Source organism: Sturnira hondurensis, unplaced genomic scaffold (assembly GCF_014824575.4).
Source record: "Sturnira hondurensis isolate 20B ecotype Veracruz unplaced genomic scaffold, ASM1482457v3 Scaffold0017394, whole genome shotgun sequence".
NCBI classification, from domain to species: Eukaryota; Metazoa; Chordata; class Mammalia; order Chiroptera; family Phyllostomidae; genus Sturnira; species Sturnira hondurensis.
Genome location: NW_028090025.1, coordinates 151,426 through 174,011, shown reverse-complemented (window position 1 = coordinate 174,011; position 22,586 = coordinate 151,426). Strand labels below are relative to the sequence as shown.

General features: G+C 37.0%; 1 protein-coding gene across 2 annotated transcripts in view; it reads left to right on the top strand.

The window, feature by feature from the left end:
* Nucleotides 1–22,586, top strand: part of DNAAF6 (dynein axonemal assembly factor 6) — a 72,761-nt gene that overhangs the window by 41,593 nt on the left and 8,582 nt on the right. For both annotated transcript variants that reach the window (XM_037067759.1, XM_037067760.1), the window contains exon 6: nt 15,816–15,901. In XM_037067759.1, coding sequence (XP_036923654.1) covers nt 15,816–15,901 — 86 coding nt within the window. The remainder of the gene's footprint in view (nt 1–15,815; nt 15,902–22,586) is intronic.

The following is a 22,586-nucleotide window of genomic DNA, read 5'->3' as shown; positions in this document are numbered from 1 at the left end:
TCCTCTAGGATTTTAATGGTGTCCTGACTTATATTTAAGTCTTTTATCGACCTTGAATTTATTTTGGTGTATGGTGTAAGTTGGTGCTCAAGTTTCATTTTTTTGCATATAGCTGTCCAGTTCTCCCAACACCATTTGTTGAAGAGGCAATTTTTACCCCATTTTATGTTACTGCCCCCTTTGTTGAATATTAATTGACTGTAGAGACTTCGGTTCATTTCCGGGCTCTCTGTTCTGTTCCATTGGTCTATGTGCCTGTTTTTATGCCAGTACAAGGCTGTTTTGATTATAGTGGCCTTGTAATACAGTTTGGTATCAGGTATTGTGATCCCTCCTACTTTGTTCTTCTTTCTCAACATTGCAGCTGCTATTCGGGGTCTTTTATGGTTCCATATAAATTTTTGAAGTGTTTGTTCTATGTCTGTGAAATATGCCTTTGGTACTTTAATAGGTATTGCATTGAATCTGTAAATTGCTTTGGGTAGTATGGACATTTTGATGATGTTAAATCTTCCAATCCATGAACACGGTATATGTTTCCATTTGTTTGTGTCTTCCTTGATTTCTTTCTTCAGTGTTGTGTAGTTTTCTGCATACAGGTCTTTTACCTCCTTGGTTAGGTTTATTCCCAGATATTTTATTTTTGTTTTTGCTATATCAAATGGGATTTTTTCTTCATTTCTGCTTCTGCTGATTCATTGTTAGTATACAAAAATGCCTTTGATTTCTGGATATTGACTTTGTATCCCACGGTTTTGCCAAATTAATTTATTAGGTCGAGCAGTTTTTTGGTAGAGTCTATAGGATTTTTTATGTATACAATCATGTCATCTGCAAAAAATGACAGTTTTGTTTCCTCTTTCCCAATTTGGATGCCTTTTATTTCCTTTTCTTGTCTGATCTCTGTGGCTAGAACTTCCAATACTATTTTGAATAGAAGTGGTGAAAGTGGACAACCTTGTCTTGTTCCTGCTCTTATTGGAAAAGCTTTTAGTTTTTGCCCATTGAGTATGATGTTGGCTGTAGGTCTCTCCTATATGGCTTTTATTATATTGAGGAATGCTCCCTCTGTTCCTACTTTGCTGAGTGTTTTTATTATAAATGGGTGTGTACCTTATGAAAAAATTTTCTGCATCTATTGATATGATCATGTGATTTTTGTCTTTGTTTTTGTTTATGTGATGTATTACATTTACGGATTTCGGAATATTAAGCCATCCTTTCATCCCTGCAATGAATCCCAGTTGTTCATGGTGTATGATCATTTTAATGTATTGTTGTTGGATGTGATTTGCCAATATTTTGTTGAGGATTTCAGCCTCTATGTTCATCAGTGATATTGGCCTGAAGTTTTCTTTCTTTGTTGTGTCTCTATCTGGTTTAGGAATTAGGATGATGCTGGCTTCATATAAAGAGTTTGGGAGTGTTCCATCATTTTCAATTTTTTGGAATAGTCTGTGAAAAATAGGGTTTAGCTCTTTCTTAAATGCTTTGTAAAATTCTCCTGTGAAATCATGTGGTCCAGGGCTTTCGTATGTCAGGAGATTTTTGATTACTGCTTCATTTTCCTCTGCTGTTATTGGTATTTTCAGGTTTTCTGCTTCTTCCTCATTGAGTTTTGGAAGATTATATTTTTCTAGAATTTTGTCCATTTCACCTAGGTTTTCAAATTTCTTGGCATACAGTTCTTCACAGTAATTTCTTACAATTCTTTGTATTTCTGTGATATCAGTTGTAATCTCTCCTCTTTCATTTCTGATTGTGTTTATTAGGGTCCTCTCTTCTTTTCTTGATGAGCCTACTTAAAGGCTTGTCTATTTTGTTTATCTTTTTAAAAATATTTTATTTATTTATATTTAGAGGGGAAGAGAAGGAGAGAAGGAGAGAAACATCAATGTATGATTGCCTCTTGTGAGTCCCCTGCTGGGAACTGGCCCACAACCCCAGCATGTGCCCTGACTGGGAATCGAACCATGATCCTGTGGTTCGCAGGCCCTCGCTCAATCCACTGAGCTACGCCAGCCAGGGTGTTATTTTGTTTATCTTTTAAAACAACTGAATCCTGGATTCATTGTTCTTTCTAATTGTGCTTTTAGTCTCTGTGTCATTTAATTCTGCTCTTACTGGTCTGTTCAGGCTTTCTACTTCTTCATTGAGTTTTGGAAGATAATATTTTTCTAGAAATTTGTCCATTTCATATAGGTTTTCAAATTTCTTGGCATACAGCTCTGCATGGTAATTCCTTACAATCCCTTCTATTTCTGTGGTATCAGTTGTAATCTCTCTCTTTTATTTCTGATTGTGTTTATTTGGGTCCTCTTTCTTTTTTTCTTGATGAGCCTACTTAAAGGTTTATCTATTTTGTTTATCTTTTCAAGATACCAAATCCTGGATTCATTGATCCTTAGAATTGTGCTGTTAGTCTCTATGTCATTTAATTCTGCTCTGATCTTTGTTATTTCCTTCCTTCTACTTGCTCTGGGCTCTCTTTGTTGTTATTCCTCAAATTCTTACAGGCGGCGGGTTAGGTTGTTTGTTTGAAATGTTTCTATCTTCTTTAGGTAGGCCTGTATTGCTATGAACTTCCCTCTCAGTACTGCCTTCACTGTGTCCCATAGGTTTTGGGTTGTGAGTTCATTTTCATTTGTTTACAGAAACTTTTTGATTCCTTCCCTAATTTCATTCTTGACCCATTTGTTGTTTACTAGCATGCCATTCAATCTCCATGATTTTGAGTGTTTTGGTTTTTTTCCTTTGGGGTTGGTTTCCAATTTCAGTCTCTTGTGATCAGAGAAAATACTTGGTATGATTACAATTTTCTTGAATTAGTTGAGGGTTGTTTTGTGACCTATCATGTGGTCTATCTTTGAAAATGTTCCATGTGCATTTAAAAAGAATATGTATTTGGTTTCTTTGGGATGAAGGGCTCTGTATATATCAGTTAAGTCCATTTCATCTAGGGCATTGTTCAATGCCACAATATGTTTGTTGATAATTTGTTTGGAAGATCTGTCCACTTTTGACAGTGGGGTATTAAAATCTCCTACTATAATTGTGTTGCTGTCAATATCTTTCTTGAAGTTCTCTAAGATTTTTTAAAATATATTTTGATGCTCCTATGTTGGGTGCATATATATTTACAATGTTAGTGTCTTCTTCATGGATTCTTCCCTTGATTATTATGAAGTGACCTTCCGGGTCTCTCTTTATGGCCCTTTTTTTGAAGTCTATTTTGCATGATATGAGTATTGCTACCCTGGCTTTTTTTTTCTTGTCCATTGGATTGGAAAATTTGTTTCCAGGCCTTCACTTTTAGTCTGTGATGGTCTTTTGTCCTGAGGTGGGTCTCTTGTAAGCAGCATATGTGTGGATCATGCTTTCTTATCCATTTACCTATTCTATGTCTTTTGATTGGAGCATTTAATCCATTTACATTTAAGGTTATTACTGATAGGTACTTATTCATTGCCATTTTTGTACCAGAGTTCCTCTCTGTCTCTCTCTTTTCTTCCTTACAGCAGTCCTTTTAGCATCTCTTGCAGAGCTAGTTTGGTGGAGGCATATTCTTTTAGGCTTCTTTTGTCTTGGAAGCTCTTTATTTGGCCTTCTATCTTGATTGAGAGGCTCATTGGGTAAAGTATTCTTGGTTATAGGCCTCTGGTTCTCATTACTTGGAGTATTTCTTGCCATTCTCTTCTTGCTTAGAGTGTTTCCATTGAGAAGTCAGTAGCTTACCTTATTGGGGCCCCCTTGTATGTTACTTCCTTTTTCTCCCTTGCTGCCTTTAACATTCTCTTTGTCTTGGAATTTTGCCATTTTATTGATGATGTATCTTGAAGTGGGCCTCTTTGGATTCCTCTTGATTGGGACTCTCTGTGATTCCTGGATTTGTGTGACTTTTTCTCTCATCAAATTAGGGAAGTTTTCCCTCATTACTTTTTCAAATGGGTTTTCTATCTCTTGTTCTTCTTCTTCTCCTTCTGGTATCCCTATTATTCAGATATTATTACTTTTCATATTGTCTTGCATTTCTCTTAGTCCTTCTTCATTCTTTCTGAGCCTCTTTTCCTTTTCTTGCTCTTTCTGTGAGTTTTTTCTACTTTGTCCTCCAACTCACAGATCCGATCTTCTACTTCATTGATCCTGCCTTTGATTCCTTCTACTGTGTTCTTCAGTTCAGAAATTGTATTCTTAATTTCCTCTTGTCCCTTGCTGATAGTTTCTATTTCCTTTTTCATGTTGATATTGTTTGCGGTGACTTCATTGTACGTCCCCTATAGTTTCTGGTAGCTCATTGTGAGCTCTTTGAACTTCCTGATAACCAGTGCTTTGAATTCAATATCTGACAGTTGACCTTCTTCTATTTCATTTAACATTTTTTTCTGAGGCTCCCTCCTTTCCTTTCATTTGGGGATTGTTTCTTTGTCCTCTCATTGTTCGTGAGACTCCTCTTGTTAGCCTCAGCTTCTTAAATTGATCTGTTCTGAGTCCCTGGGTTTATAGTGTGAACTTCTGTGGTGGAATGCCTGTGAAATTCAGTGATGCAGTCTCCTTCGATTATCCTGGTGTTCTCCACTTCCACCTACTCCTTTTTGTGTGTGTGTTATCAGTTGGAGGGCGAGGCAAAATGGTTCATGACAACAGGAGAGTATTTTATGATATTTACAGTAACAGCTGGTAGACAAGAGATAGATCTTTAGGCTATGTATAGTGTTAAGCCTAATCTTCAACCCAACTTTCCACTTTTAAAAAAGATTTTATTTATTTATCTTTAGAGAGAAAGGGAAGAAGAGGGGGAGAGAAATATCAATGTATGGTTGTCTCTCGTGAGTCCCCTGCGGGGAACTGGCCCGCAACCCAGGCATATGCCCTTACTGGGAATCGAACTGCAATTGTGTGGTTCGTAGGCCCGCGCTCAGTCCACTGAGCCACACCAGCCAGGGTCCAACTTGCCACTTTTAAGTCAGGATGGACACAAGATAAGTCTCTTGTTGGAGAGGGAAGTCTTGTGAGTTGGATCTAGAAAGCAGTGAGGTTGCAGGCGGTCAGATTCTGAGGTAAGGTGAGAGTAAAATATAGTAAATAGTTGTAGTGTGGGAGCAAATAGAGTTAATTACCCCAGTAATAGAATTCAGGAAACTGTGAAGTGGACCAAGATCTGGGAGATGTGTTGTGAAGTATTTACAGTTGTATAGAATAGTTATTACTTACAATAATGTTAGAGCAACAATCATGAGAGACTCTATGTGATCTGGATAACATGAATAGGGGTATAGAACTTTAGGTTGTGTGCTAAATGAAAAGAATTGGCGTGAAGTGTTAAAAATTGGCAATACACTGTGGAGGAGAGTACAGGGGAAACCTGTCAAATGATACAATATAACCAGCCAAGGCAAAGAAGCCTATACAGAAAAAGGAGGAATACAAAGATACTAGTAAAATATAACAGAAGTAAGAATAATGAAAAAATAATAATAATACAAATATGCAGCAACTTGTGGCTTCTCTGCTATAGCAAAGTGAAATTTGTCTCTCTGTCTCTACTGTTGGGAAACCTCTTCTTTTGGTCCAACTCTGGTCTTTTCACAGTTCCAAGTTGTGTCACTTGTGGGTAAAGGAAAAAAAAGGCAGGAGAAGGGAGGAAAAAGCAACAAGTTTGAAAAGAAAGGAAGAAGGAATAAAACAGAAAAGAAAAGAGAGGAAAAAAGTATTTAAAGATAAAACAATAATAAAATTAAAAAGATAAAAGATTACTTAAAAAACAAACAAACATAAAAAACATCTCTTTTAGGTTTCAAACTTCCCAAACTTGTTTTTCTGGCTGCAGCAGGCTGGGGGCGTTTGGTGTGGTGTTCTCCAAGTGTTCTCCCAAGTGCCAAACTGGAGCCTCTCCCCAGCGCCCCACAAAGGGGATCTAGGACTTCCTCACAGCACTCTTTTCCCTGGAGTTATTGTGGGCTGGGTTCTGTGCATGTGCACAGGTCAGGCTGCCTGATTCCCGGATTCCGTGCAGACCCATCCCAGTTCTGTGGGGCAACTCCAGGCCCTCTGCCCAACCTCGGATCACTGCCAGGCTGGGTGGGGAGCAGACCGGGTGGCTGTTGCAGAAGAAACCTTCAGTTTACACTAAAAAAAAACTTTCTCCTTTAAAAAACCTGCCTCTCAGAACAGCTCAATCCCCCAGCCAGACTGTTGGCTATCAGAGTTAGAGCCCGACACTGCACCTCTCAATTCTCCGAGGCTGGTGACCACAGAGTCTGAGGTTGATCTCAGCCCTTTGTCCTTAGTACCCTCTCTGCAAACAAGTTTCTCCCAGCGCCCAACCTTGCTTGGCCAGGGAGGGAGGGAGCTGATAACCCAGCTCTCTCCCAAGGACCCTTCAGCAGGCCCGGGACTCCTAAAGAGTCCATGAGAGACAAACCATGAGCCCGGCCTGAGTGCTGGGCACTGACCAAGGCAAGCTGGGTGCTTGCTTAGTCATGCAGGGCACTGTGCACTGGGCACTGGGCTCCAGGCTGTGCACTGGATGAAGCCCCTGCTGATCCTGTCTTTGCTCCAGTCCCTGAGACTCTACTGTCTTGCAGCCTTCTCCTTACCATCTGGTTTTTCAGTGTCCATTACGATTTTTGGTCTCTTATTTTCATATATGCTGGGGAACTGTTGTCTGTTTGCACCGTTCCTCTGTAGATCAGCAAGGATTTTCTCCCCTGTGTACAAGGAAATGGAATCTGCTCTGTCCTACTCTGTTGTCATCTTGGAACCCCAAATATAATAATTTTAGTTCTGGAATTCTCAAGATAGTTATTGGTGATGAGGCTATGAGTGATTGGGGGTGAACTATATAGAACCCATAAATTAAATAAGACTGTCTTCCAAAGTGTCCAAACCCTTTTGCATATCTTTAGCTTCACTGAAATTTCAGTAAACAGCATAGACTGGCCAAGTTATATATAAGATATGCTTCATCTATTCTTCTGTTCTGGTAATCAGGGAGTGACAGTTTAAGAGGAAACCTAGAATGAACTCTTTAGAATATTTTCTATTAAAGCTTCTCATTTCAGTTTTGAAACATGTTACAATACATATGATCACAGACACTTATCTGAGGAGCTGGGAGTCTGTATTAATCACTTTCAGATTATAGGAATATGATCTTTTCAGGAATCATTTTGTCATGTAAATCTATCATAAAAACAAGATAAGAAAAAGGGAATTTAAAATTCAAAATGATAATGCCACATTAATGAAAGCTATCCCAAAGGCTTTGGTATATTAAGCCAGGTCCATTATAACACATAGAGGAGAATAAATGAAGGACCATGAAAATTAACTTGTAAGTGATTTGACTTGTCTTTACTTATCTCCAGGAAATCCCCAAAGTGAATTCCCAGAGATAGAGAGACTAAGTGAATAGTTTTGACTAATTGCCTGAAGACAAAATGAAAGTGAGAAGAGGGGATCTCACAAACCTTAAATTAGTAGACTTTTTTCTATTACTTGTTATTCACAAGACCAGAAGATAGAGGTTTGAACTAAAGTTAGTGGTAGATACTGTGGTAGCCACCCTACAAGATGGCCTCCAAATATTCTCACCTCCTGATATTCTTCCCTTTGTGTAGTCCCCTCTCACATTGAATAGAGCTGCCCTGAATAACCAATGGGATAGTATAGGGAAAAAAGGATATAATTTCTGAGGCTATATCTAAAAAGGCATTGCTTCTGCCTAGCACTTTTGGATCATTAACTCTGGGGAGAAAACTGTTGTGTTGTCATATGAACATTCAAACGAGCCATCCTGGATGCAGAACCTTTAGCCCCAATAAAGCCTCCAGTTGTCTGCAGCAATATCCAGTATCTTGACTACAACCTCATGATAGGTCCTAAGTCAGAACTAACTAGCTAAGACACTCCCCAATTCCTAACCTATGGAAAATGTGAGATGACAGGTGTTTATTGCTGTTTTGAGTCATGAATTGGGTGTGAGGTTGGAATTTGTTTTGGCTATATAACAATATGTTACTAATAATAAATAAAAATGACAGAACCAGAATTCAAAACTAAGTTTGACTCCAAAGTTTGAGCTCTCAAAAGTTTGCAAGTTTCCCAATGAAATTTTTAGCAGTTTTTCTTAGTTTACCTATTAAAATAATTTATTCTTTGAAATGAATTAAATTTACAACCTTTATACAGAGACAAACATCAATGCTTTGCATGGTCAGTGATATACTGTATTTACTAATGTTGAACAAGTCAGGTCTCTGGTAGAATCAGTTAGAAGTCAATAAATAATTATGTCTATTTTAGGATGTTCATTAAAAGTATCTCTAAAGAAGTTTTATTTGTATTTCAAGAGGATTTTTTCTATTAAGATTTTTCATTGAACCTTCATTCTTATAAGGTATTATTATGTACCATTCCACTTAATTTGTTCCCTATTCCACCCTGCCTCTGAAGCCATTTTAGTACAATATTTTTATTTCCTTAAAAGGAAAAATTAGTTGGTTCTGAATTACCCTTCACTAGAGTTGCAAGTTATTTCAAGAACCACTTTGAAATTCTACCCAAAAGCTATATCTACATTTCAAAGAAGTCATAAAGTTTTTCCTCTTTCAAATATCATTTCAAACCTGAGGAAATAATATTTTATCTTGAAAGTTCTAAACATTTCTGACTAAAGAACAAATATTTTTATCTCTTGGTCTAGGGGACATGAGTCATCCTGCAACTAAAGAACACCTCAATTCAACAGTCATATCTGAATATGATTACAATAAAAATGGGTCTTTGTCCAGTAAAACACTCATTTACTTTGAGGTAGAGTACCTATAACTACCTTTTTGAGAAATATTTAATTTCTTTAACTTAAGGCACAGGTGGAAAACACAAGTCCTGCAGGCCAAATTCAGCCCTCTACCTTGTTTTATCCCTTGTTTCTGCCCAGTGGCAGTGTGGAGCTCTCACTTAACTGTTAAGGAGTAGTTACATTTATACAGTCCTGAAATTACATTTGGCCCTTGAAGGCAACCACCAGGCTGATTGGCCATTGGTGAAAATAAGTTTGACACCCCTGACTTAAGGTATCTCTAATATGAACATTCAAACTTTCAAAACATAAATTAGAAGGTGATTATTTGTTTAATGAAAATATTATCTTAGGATACAGACACACAAAATCTTTCCAGACAGTATTCAGCCATGTAATATGAAAAATAGAGACATTTGTTGAAGAAGTTACAAGATAAAAGAAACATTATACATAGGACAATGATGCCTCGGTTACCTTAAAAGTAGGCACCTTGGGGTTTCACACAGTTCCTCCAATGACCATCAGCTGCCCTGTAGTATTTTCCTGAACCTCATTGACAGTAACCCCCCTCTTCCCTGTACACCCTGTCCCTTCACCATTACCCCCTAGTTCATGTCCATGGGTCATATATATAAGTTCTTTGGCTTCTCCATTTAGTATACTATTCTTAACCTCCCACTGTCTATTTTGTGCCTACCAGTTATGCTTCTTATTCCCTGTACCTATTTGTGGGGGCAACTTTTCCTGCAAAGTCCTCCCATCCGTTATGGATGAAAGTGAAACTACCAAGACAGAATCTGCTTGGGGAGGAAAGATGGCCAATCTCTTAATGGAGAAGGGCCAAGATCTCCTTTTTCAAGGGGCTTTTATTGGGTTCATTTGCACAAGAATACAGGTAAGGATCAAATAATACACAGCATTCAAAGAACTATGAGGGCTTATTCTCAGTCAGGGTCAGATAGCTAAAGAGCCGTAAAATTTTGAGGAACAAACTTCCTGCTTAGACCCTTATCATTTAAATGAGAGCATTCTAAGCAAAGCAGGTTTCACGGGATTTTATGTATTCTTTCTTATGCCTGATTACCCCAGATCCCACTCTATCCAGCAAAGGGCTGCATTGCCTTCCCATGTAAATTTTTAGACTTAACTGGATTAGAGCCAGGAAGCGCTTCTCCCAGATGGAAATGGGGATTCAGGCTATGTCAGAATAGCTGGGGGGTGAGGGTCCATCATTCCCTCTTTATTGCAGCCCCCCAAATCCTTCCATTATGGCCTCCCAAGTGATCATGTCTGGCTTAGGTTGCCCCCTTCTGAGGGGTCATACCCATCATAAACTAACCAACCAAGCATTGGGGGCAGGGGAGGAAGCAGAAACAGTGCTTTCTACCAGAGACAAGCTTTGTCTCCTAAGTGGCTCACATTCCATGGGCCACACTCCCTCAGTCTTAGCCATGGGGTACAGTTACAACTGAAACCAGGCAGAGTGGTTCCCAACATCTATTCCCCTATTCTTCCCCCTCCCACTCCCCACTGATAACCCTCCATGTGATCTCCATTTCTGTGATTCTGGCCCTCTTCTAGTTGTTCATGTAGTTTTGTTTTTTTTGTTTGTTTGTTTTAGGTTCACTTGTTGATAGATGTGAGTTTGTTGTCATTTTACTCTTTACAGTTTTGATCTTCTTTTTCTTAGATAAGTTCCTTTAATATTTGATATAATAAGGGCTTGGTGATGATATACTCCTTTAAACTGACCTTATCTGAAAAGCATTTTTTCTGCCCTTCCATTCTAAATGATAACTTTGCTAGAGAGTAATCTTGGGTGTAGGTCCTTGCCTTTCATGACTTCAAATACCTCTTTCCAGCTGCTTCTTGTCTGCAAGTTCTGAGAAATGAACTGAGAGTCTTATCGGAACTCCTGTGTAGGTAAGTGTCTCCTTTTCTCTTGCTACTTTTAAGATTCTCTCCTTATTTAATCTTGGGTAATTTAATTATGATGTGTCTTGGTGTGTTCCTCCTTTGGTCCAACTTCTCTGGGACTCTCTGAGCTTCCTGAACTTCCTGAAAGTCTATTTCCTTCACCAAATTGGGGAAGTTCTCCTTCATTGTTTTCTCAAATAAGTTTTCAATTTCTTGCTCTTCCTCTTCTGCTTCTGGCACCCCTATGATTTGGATGTTGGAACATTTAAAGTTGTCCTGGGGATTCCCAAGCCTCTCCTCATTTTTTTTAATTCTTTTTTTTTCATTTTCTTCAAGTTGAATGTTTATTTCTTCCTTCTGTTTTTTAGACTCTATTCTACTTTTTTCTGCTTTGATCTTTATTCCCTTCTATTCTCTTTGGGCTTTCTTTTTCTAGTTCTTTTAAGTGCAAAATTAGATCGTTTATTTGAGATTTTTCTTGGGTCTTGAAAGAAGCCTGTAATGCTATGAATTTCCCTACTTGAACTGCTTTCACTCTGTCCCTTAAAATTTGGGTTGTTATGTTCTCATTTTCATTTGTTTCAAGGTATCTTTTGATTTCTTACTTGGTCTCATTGTTAACACATTCATTTTTTAGTAACATGTTTTTTAGCTTCCATGTCTTTGTGCATTTTTCATTTTTTTCTCATGATTGATTTGTAGTTTTATACCATTATGGTCAGAGAAGATGCTTGATATGATTTCAATCTTCTTAAATTTATTGGAACCTGTTTTTTGTCCTCAGATGTGGTCTATCCTAAAAAAATGTTCCATTTCCACTTAAAAAGTATGTATATTTTGGTGCTTTGGGCTGAAATGCTCTGAAAATACCAATTAAACCAATCTGATCTAGTATATCATTTAAGGCGGTTATTTCTTGTTGATTATATGTATGGAAGATCTATCCATATATATGGGATTTTAAAATCCCCTACTGTAACTGTATTACTGCCATTCTCTCCCTTTGTGTCCATCAGGATTTGTTTTATATATTTAGGTGTTCCTGTGTTGGGTGCATAAATGTTTATGAGTGTTATATCCTCTTATTGGATTGCTACCTTTATTATGCAGTGTCTTTCTTTGTCTCTTACTATAGGGTTTTTCTTTTCACTCAATCCATCCATCCCTCCACCTAGCTCCAACCCCCACTCGGAAGCAACTGTCAACCAGCTCTTTCTCTATAGTCTCTCTGCTTAATCAGATATAAGTATTGCTACCCCAGCTTTTTGTTTTATTTCCACTTGCATGTTGTATCATTTTCCATCCTTTACTTTTAGTCTGTATCTCTCATTCTGAGGTGCATCTATTTTAGACTGCATATATATGGGTCTTGTTTTCTTTTACATTCAACTACCCTATGTCTTTTTATTGGACCACTTAAGACATTTATATGTAAAGTGATTATTGATAGATACACATTTATTGCCATTTTATTCTTAAAAAAATATTCCTCTGTTTTTCCTCCTCCTTCTCCTCCATTTTCTTCTTCCAGAAGACCCTTTAACATTTTATGTAATAATGCTTTGTGGCAACAAACTCCTTTAGCTTTTTCTTCTTTGTCAAGCTCTTTACTTGTCCTTCAATTTCAAATATTAGCCTTTCTGGGCAAAGTAGTCTTGGTTGTAGGTCCTTGCTTTTCATCACTTTGGATATTTCATGCCAGTCTGTTCCAGCCTGAAAAGTTTCTGTTGAGAAATCAGCTGACTGTTTATGGGAGCTCCCCAAAGGTAACTAACTTTCTGTATGGCATTTAAACTTCTCTCTTTGTCTTTAATGTTTGCCATTTTAATTATGATGTGTCTTAGTGTGGACCTCTTTCAGTTTATCTTGTTTGGCACTCACAGCAATTCCTGGACTGGTGTTTCTTCTTCCTTCTCCAGGTTAGGGAAGTTTTCTGTAGTTGCTTCTTCTAATACATTCTCAATACCATGTTCTCTCTCTTCTCCTGGTGGATATTATGCTTCATGTTGTCTCAGAGGACAGTTGAAACTATCCTTATTTTTTAATTTCTTTTTAAATTTTGCTGCTCTGATTGGGTGTTTTCTACTACCATGTGTTCCAAATTGCTGATTTGATCCTCTGCTTCATTCAACCTGCTCTTTATTCCTTCATTTCAGATACTGTATTCTTCATTTCTGACTCTTTCTAACTTTTTTGTTTCTATGTTTTTTTAATGCTTGCTATCTCTTTATTGACATTCTCATTAAGTTACTTGAACATCCTTATAACCATTTTTTAACTTTATGTCTGGTACCTTGCTTGCTTCCATTTCATTTGGCTCTTTTTCTGGATATTTATCCTGTTCTTTCATTTGGAACCTATTTCTTTGTCTCACCATGTTGGCTGCCCCTTTATGTTTGTTTCTATGTATTAGGTAGATCTTCTATAACTCCCAGTCTTGGTAAGGTGACCTTATATAGTAGGAATCCTGTGGGACCCAGTGGTGTAGTCTTCTTGATCACCTAATCTTGGTGCTCCAGGAATGTCCCTTATGTGGGTTATATGGTTTCTTCTGTTGTAATCATGTCTTAATTGCTATTTCCCCCATTTATGTATGGGGTTGGCCCTCAGGCTGGCTGACTATAAAGATCAACCAAAACCACAGTGTATGAACTGCTGTGTAGATGCTGACCATATGAAGTAGAATTCTTCTCAGCAGGATCTGATGCCTGCCACAATCTTTTTTTGGATATGCTACTCGTGAAGCTAATTAGATCCTGCTATGATGTTGACTGAAGTTGGCCACTGGTTATATTTGTTCTGGGGACTCTCAATGGGGAGACTCTGGTGCTGGTCAGCATCTGACTCTGCCTGTGACTGGCCCTCACAACCCGTTTAGAGCTACAAAATGTTCCACAGTTTGTGATTGCCTCTGCTGGGCCTAGTTGTGTGCAAGAAGGACCAAGCTCTGCACAAAGGGCAGTTTTTATTATCACTGGGCCCAGGGGCAGGGGAAGGTCAGCAAAAGTTCCAAGGTACCCCAGGATCTGCCTCTGGATGCCTCTATTGGCCAGTTGCTTGATAACCTCCGTCACTGAAAGAGCCTCTGGTAGTATTCAACTTGCATGAGGTAGGTCTCAATGAGTCACCATGTAAGGGTGATTATTGTTCACTAGATTGATACAGGTTCAAACTCAGTTCCCATAGTGGGTCTGAAGCCACTCAGAAAAGGTCCCCGGGTATATCAAATCTAGCTGCCACCCACTGGGTGCTACAGAGTTTTGTGATGGGGCTGGTTCTCAGGGAGGCATCACCATGAGGTCAGCAGAATTTATCAAGCCCAAACAGACCAAGGTTTGGCCATATAAATGAAGGACTGTGTTCCAGTTGGACATGTGAAGAAAAAATGACCCCCATCCTAGAGCCATACATCCCAGTCTGTCCAAGATTCTGCCACAAGCCTGAGCTCAGCAGGGGAGGAGGAATGGGGAGTCTGGAGGATGGGGCTTGTGAATCTCCTGTGAGGAGAAGGATAGGATATTTTTATATAGTAGGACCTCTATATCTCAATTTACCTATATTTATATATACACATTTAATAAAGTAAGTTGTAACTCACAGACATGTATGAGTACATAGTTTATATTACAAAAATACTATTACCTCCTTTAAGCTTATTATAGGGAACTCCATTTTTTCCCATTAGTTATTTGATATGCATTGTCCTTAAAACTTTAGCTTTTTATCCTTGGCATTCTAGCTCTGAAATTATTAGATGTCCACTATTTCAGGTCTTTTAGCTCATTTTAAATAGGGCTTCATAATTTACTTTAAGCTTATGTTGTTTTTCTTTGTTTTTGTAAACCATATGTCATGACATCTCAGATAGACAGATACATAAATAATCAACTTCTATCAAAAAATTAATTTAATTAGAGGGATGAGACCTTGTATTATGATAAAATACACCTAATATAAAATTGTCCTATTATATATAAAAATTTGCCTTTTATGTTAATATGTAAATTTGCCTATTACATATAAAATTAGCAGAATTTAGTACATTCATAATGTTGTGTAACCATCAACAATATATAATTCCAGAACATGTTTATCAGCCCAAAGGAGATCCATACTCATTTAGAAGTCACTCCTCTTTTCTTTCTCCCTAGCCTCTTGCAGCCACTCATCTGTTTTCAGTCTCTATGGATTTGACGATTCTGGATATCTCACATAAAAATTCTACAATAGGTGGCTTTTTTTTGCCTGGCTTCTTTCTCTTAGTTTAATGATTTCAAGGTTCATCCTTGTAATAGTACTTAATTCCTATTTATGGCTGAATAATATTCCATTCTATGGATATACCACATTTGGGTTATCCATTCACTAGTTTAAATGCATTTGGGTGGTTTTCTCTTTTGGCCATTGTGAGTACTGCTACTGTGAACAAATACATTACATGCATGTTTTTGTTTGAACATCTGCTTTTAATGCCCTTGGGTGTATATCCAGGAGTGTAATTTTGGGGCATCTTGTAATTGAAATGAGTCATTTTCAAGTGAAATCTTACCAAACTAATAAATATTCACATTTTATGTGGAAGAAATATTCTTATTTCTCTCATGTAACAACCTTTCTAGACTCCTATATTTCTCTAGGAAATGTGGTATGGGAGCTTATACCAGGAGACTATCAGATAGCATCATCCACCCATACTTAACATAAAAACTAAACTTTTTTTTTATACAAAGAGCCCACTGATAAAAGCAGTTGAAGGTCTTCAGCTTGAGCAGGTACACTGGAATGCACCTTCAGACAATGAAGGCTACAGGCAAGTAACTGAAATATTTCTATATCGCTTTGAAGTTAGAGAGATATTAGTCAAATTAAAAACTATTGGGTCACTCACTGAACTTCCCTGTATTTCAGTTTCTCTGTCTATAAAATGTTGGTAATGATCCGTGCTACTCAAGATTGTTATGAGGAAAGGGCGTATCCTGGCACATAGTTGGAACTTAATAAATATTAGTTTTCATTTCCCTATATTTTCTTATACTCTCCAAATTAAGTGTTTTTCAAGACAACAGCATTTTCTTCTCATTTTCTCTTTCAGGTTAAAATTAAACTGCCAAATACAAACCCTTCTGAAATTAGAATTAATGTCCAGGAAATGATTCTTGACCTTTGTACTCCTGATAAGTGAGTAAAACTTAGAACTAGAATACTGTATTATAATATTAATGAATATTTGGTAAATATTATTTTTTAATATACATAGTTATTTTGCGTCACACATGAAATCTGAAGAAAAGTTAAAAAATCAGCTAGTCATTCAGATCTTTGATCTACATAATATAAATGTAAATGTATTTGAGAATGCTTAGATTTTTTTCTGCTGTGCATTTGTACATTTGGAATAGGTTGATATCGCCAAAACACAGTCCTGGCATTAAAATTGGTTGACTTATCTGTTAGGAAAAATAACTAGAGGTGAAAATCCCTTAAATTGTAAGTCTTACATATGTTTTTTATACAGTGATGTCATAAGAGAAGCAATGTCTTTAAACGTGTTGGATATGGTGGGGGCTCTAAGATTAAATTAGTTATATTCATCTAAAAAGGAACAAAATTTCTTGTCATCGATTACTTAAAACAAAAATTCTAAGACCTGATTTATCACTAGATCCTTAAGTCATATGAATACATTTTAAAATGGTACATATGATACAGATGATAATATAATGATTCAATTAAATATTTTGATATTTTCAAAATAGTTTTTTGTAAAAAATTATTTGCATATTTATTTTGAGAGAGAGGGAAAGGGAGGGAGGAAGAGAGGAAGAGAAACATCAATGTGTGATTGCCTCTTACATGCCCTCTACTACCTGGCCTGCAAGCCAGGTGTGTGTCCCAACTGGGAATTGAATTGGGGACCCTTTGGTTCACAGCCTGGCACTCAATCCACAGAGCCACACCAGCCAGGGCTCAAAATAGTCTCTTTATTACACAAGTTCATGTCATGTTCCAAAAAAAGAGGACAAACATTAAAAAATAATGTAACATGTTTATCCTGAAACCCATATGAGTCAGTCCCGTTTCTCCAAATTAATGCTACAAAGAGGGAATCAATGGAACCTGATGTGCTAGATAAAATATTTAAATATCTCACTGCTTTGTTCACTTTCATCTGGATCTATAACAGTGAGCACAGTTTGGTTGACTACAGTGGTGCTTTCTCCATAACTCATCAACATATTAAACTGGGTGTGAGGAGCTGTCAATTACTGGCACGTTCTATTCTTTCCATGATCAGTACCTGTAATTCCACTTTGTTGATATTAGAGCTTCAAAAAAATAAAAAGTAGATTCCTCATACAAAAGACTTATATGTGTAAACAACACAATGTATTTATATATATATACCTTAACCTTGATTTGTACACTAGATGCATTTAACCCAAAATTATCTTCAGATGAATACCAAATAAGAAAATAGCAAATATTTCTCATTACTTATATAGTAACTTAAAAAATGTATCCTTGTGTTTGTCTCATGTTATAAAAATTACATTGACTATTCCTACCATTTACTTCAAGGAGTATTGTAATTTTTTTCATTGCATATTATACACACATGTATTCTTGCACCCAACCTTTGCAAGGGCAGTTAGTAAAATGGACAATCTTCCATGATATTTGTGTGCATGTTAAAATACACACATATCTAACACCATGGAGTTAGTTTCCATTCCTCTAGCAGTTCTCACTGTCATCATCAATCTTTAGGCAGCTGCTCTTGGTGTTGTCATTCCAGATATCTATGAGATCCCACTAAATGAAAGAATCACACACAGACACATTTCCATGTAAAATGTGAGCTGCATTAGTTCATTTGAATCATACTATACTCATATATTAAATGATCACTTCAGAGAGATACTGAATTTTAGGGAAAAATCATTAAGATAGAAGACAGAAGACAGAGTTAAGGTTTTTACCTTATTTTTTAAACAGTGGAGCATTCTCTGAAGCTATACTATTCACTAAAATGGTATTTTAGTGGAGAATTCACTAAAATGGCACTTTAGTGGAGAATTCACTAAAATGGTATTTTAGTGGAGAATGGTATTTTAGTGAATACCATTTGGAAAAGTGGAAAAGTTGGAAATACCACTTGGAAAGTTGGAAAAGTGTCTTGTTTTCTTTTTGTGTGTGTGTGTGTGTGGTTTGTATTTAGAGCATCCCAGCTATTATATAATCTGCAACTAAATTTATTTATAAATATATTAATCCGTTAAATCAGATGACATAATACTTCCCTATTGTTCTAGCTAATCATACCAAGGGCAGAAAACTAATAGAAGTCAGGACCTGGTCTGGATAACTACTATCCCTGCTCTAGCAGCTAAAACTCTGAACCAGAAGGTCTTTATGAGAATGATGTTTAAACTCCCTGTCCATCCCCAATTGACTTGAAGATATGATCCTACTCAATACACATAGATACTGACTCATACATGGGGCCTTAGCAATTGTAATGCCAGTAACCTATTTTTGATCCAGAGCTTTCTGTTTTCATTTTTTGTTATCTTATTTTTTAAACATTTAAAATATATTTTATTGATTATGCTATATTTTATTGATTATGCTATTTCCCATTTCACCCCCATTATTCCCCTCCACCCTACATGTCCCCTCCTACCTGCATTCTCCTATTTTACTTTATGTCCATGGGTCATATGCATAAGTTCTTTGGCTTCTCCATTTCCTATACTATTCTTAATCTCTTCCTGTCTATTTTGTACCTGCCATTTATGCATCTTGTTCCCTATACCTTTTCCCACATTCTCCCTTCTCCCCCTACCCCATAATAAACCCCATGTGATCTCCCATTCTGTGATTCTGTTCCCATTCTACTTGTTTGCATACTTTGTTTTTGTTTTTGTATTTCTTTAGGTTCAGTTGTTGACAGTTGTGAGTTTGCTGAAATTTTAATGTTCATATTTTTGATCATCTTCTTTTTCTTAGATAAGTCCCTTTAACATTTGATATAATAAGAGCTTGGTGATGATGGACTTCTTTAACTTGACCTTGTCTGGGAAGCACTTTATCTTCCCTCTCATTCTAAATGAAAGCTTTGCTGGATAGAGTAATCTTGAATATAGGTTCCTGCCTTTCATGACTTTGAATGTCTTTCCAGCCCCTTCTTGCCTGCAAGGTTTCTGTGGAGAAATCAGCTGATAGTTTTGTGGGAACCCCTTTGTAGGTAACTATCTCCTTTTCTCTTTCTGCTTTTCAGATTCTCTCCTTATCTTTAATCTTGGGTAATGTAATTATGATGTGCCTTCGTGTGTGCTTCCTTGAATCCAACTTCATTGGGACTCTTTGAGCTTCCTGGACTCCCTGAAAGTCTATTTCCTTTGCCAGATTCGGGAAGTTCTCCTTCATTATTTTCTCAATTTCTTGCTCATCCTCTTCTCTTTCTGGCACCCCTATGATATGGATGTTGGAACATTTAAAGTTGTCCCAGATGAGAGAAGACATTTTGTTCATGGGCAGAGAACATGTGAATTGATTTTCACTGAATGAACTACTAATATCAGTCAAATAACAATCAATTACATTGTAATTATTAAAAATACCCAGATATTTAGCATTGTTCAACCAAAAGAAATAAGTAGTTTATTTAATTCACATTTTTAAAAGCTGTCTGCTTTGGCCAGCTAGTGAAACAGAAACCATAATAAAAAAAACTCCCAGCAGCCCTGGCTGGTGTAGCTCAGTGGATTGAGCATGAGCCTGTGAACCAGACGTTCGCAGTTTGATTCCCAGTCAGGGCACATGCCTGAGTTGCAGGCCAGTTCCCAGCAGGGGACTCACGAGAAGCAATCATACATTGATATTTCTCTCCTTCTGTCCTTCTCTCCTTCCTTTCCCCTCTAAAGATAAATAAATAAAATCTTAAAAAAAAAAAACCTCCCAGCACACAAAAACCATGGACAAGACAGTTTCATGGGAGAATTTTACAAAACTTTTCAGGAACAGCTAACTCCTATCCTTCTCAGACTATTCCAAAAAATCCAAGAGAGTCAAGATTCCTTACTTTTTTGAAAACAGCATCAGCCTAATCCCAAAACTAGATAAAGACAAAACAAAGTAAGAATACTGCACACCAATATTGCTGATGAACCTAGATGCTAAAATCTTCAACAAAATATTGGCAAACTGCATCCAGCAATATGTTAAAAAGATCATACACCGTCAGCAAGTGGGATTCATCCCAAGGATGCAAGGATGGTACAATATTCACAAACCAATAAAAGTAATACATCACATAAACAAAAGGAAAGATAGAAATCACACGATCATATCAATGGATGTGGGAAAAGCATTTGATAAGCTACAGCACCCATTTATGATAAAAACACTCAGCAAAGTGGGAATCGAGGGAGCCTTCCTAAACATATTAAAGGCCATACATGAGACATCTACAGCCACCATCATACTCAATGGGCAAAAACTAAAAGCTTTCCCACTAAGATCAGAAACAGGACAAGAATGTCCGCCATCACCACTTCTATTCAACACGGTATTGGGAGTCCTAGCCACAGCGATCAGACAAGAAGAAGAATTAAAAGGTATCTAAATTGGAAAGGAGGAAGTAAAACTGCCATTGTTTGCAAAGGACATGATCTATCTTCTGCATCTATTGCTATGATCATGTGATTTTTCTCTTTCCTTTTTTTATGTGATGTATTATATTTATTGGTTTGTGAATATTGTACCATCCTTGCATCCCTAGGATGAATCCCACTTGATCATGGTATATGATCTTTTTACTGTATTGCTGGATACAGTTTGCCAATATTTTGTTGAGGATTTTAGCATCTAGGTTCATCAGCAATATTGGCGTGTAGTATTCTTACTTTGTTATGTCTTTATCTAGTTTTGGGATTAGGATGATGCTGGCCTCATAAAAACATTTGAGAGTCTACTTCTTTGTTTTTTTGGAATAATCTGAGAAAGATAGGGGTTAGCTGTTCCTGAAATGTTTGGTAAAATTCTCCTGTGAAACCATCAGGTTCAGGGCTTTTGTGTGCTGGAAGTTTTTTATTTTTTTTATTGCTGCTTCAATTTCACTAGTTATTAGTCTATTCAGGCTTTCTATTTCTTCATTCAGTTTTGGAAGAGTATATTTTTCTTGAAATTTGTCCATTTCACCCAGGTTTTCATATTTTTGGCATATAATTGTTCGTAGTAATTTCTTAGAATCCTTTGTATTTCTGTAGTATCAGTTTTAATCTCTCCACTTTCATTTCTGATTTTATTTCTTCAGTCCTCTGTCTCTTTCTCTTGAGTTGGTTGGTTAAAGGCTTGTGGATTTTGTTTATTTTTTTTTCAAAGAACCAGCTCCTGGATATTTTGATCCTTTGAATTGTTCTTTTAGTCTCTATGTCATTAAATTATGCTCTGACCTTGGTTATTTCATTCCTTCTAATCACTTTGAGCTTTGTTTATTGTTGTTCCTCTAGTTTCTGTGGATGTAGGGTTAGGTTATTTCTTTGGAATGTATCTGTCTTTTTTAGGTAGACCTGTATTGCTGTGAACCTCCCTCTAGGACTTCCTTTCCTCTTTCCCATAAATTTTGAAGTGTTGTGTGTTCATTTTCATCTGTTTCCAGAAACTTTTTGATTTCTTCCATGGTCTCATTCTTAACCCATTCATTGTTTAATAGCTATTTAATATCTATGAATTTGTGTGTTTTTGAGTTTTTTCCTGGAGGTTGGTTTCTAGCTTCAGGACCCCTTTTAAAAAGACTTTATTTATTTATTTTAAAGAGGAGAAGGGAGGGAGAATGAGAGGGATAGAAATATCAGTGTGCGATTGCCTCTCATATGCTCCTTTTGGGGACCTGTTCTGCCAACCAGTCATGTGCTCCAACTGGGAGTCAAACCAGTGATCCTTTGGTTCACAAGCTGGGGCTCAATCTACTGAGCCACACCAGCCAGGGCTAGTTTCAGGCACTTGTTGATTGAAAAAATGGTTGATATGATTTCAATTTTCTTGAATTTTTTGAGACTTGTTTTGTGTCCTATCATGTGCTCTATGTTTGAAAATTTTCTATGTGCATTTGAAAAGAATGTGTATCGTGGTTCTTTGTATATGTATAAAGTCCATTTGATCCAGGGCATTATTCAATGCCACAACATCCTTGTTGATGTTTTGTTTGGAAGATCTCTAAATTTTTTATATTGAAGTGTTAAAATCCCTTAGTATAACTGTGTTGCTCTCTCTATGTTTCTTGAAGTTCTCCAAGCTTTTCCCTATGTATTTTGGTGCTGTTATGTTGGGTACATGTATGTTTATAATGTGTATTTATTGGTAGATTCTTCCATGAGTGCTATAAAGTGTCCTTCTGGGTCTCTTCTAATGGCATTTGTTTTGAAGTCTATTTTGTATTGCTACCCCAGCTTTTTTCTCCTGTCCCTGTGCTTGGAATATTTTTCCCAACCCTTCACTTTCAGTCTATGTAGGTCTTTTTTTCCCCCTGAGATGGGTATCTTTTAAGTAGCATAAGTGTGGGTCATGTTTTGTTATCCATTCATCTACAGTATGTCTTTATATTGGAGCAATTTATCCATTTACAGTTAAGGTTATTATTGATAGGTACTTAATCATTTTCCCCCATTTGTACCTATGTTCCTCTCTCTCTCCTTTTCTTCCTCTTCTTAAAGCAGTCCCTTTAAACTACTATAAAGGACACATGAACAAAATCAAGAGGGAGGGTGGAAGCAAGGGAGGAAGGTGGGTTTGGCTAGGTGGGGGGAGGGGGGAGGAGAAAATGCAGACAACTGTAATTGAACAACAATAAAGTAATTTA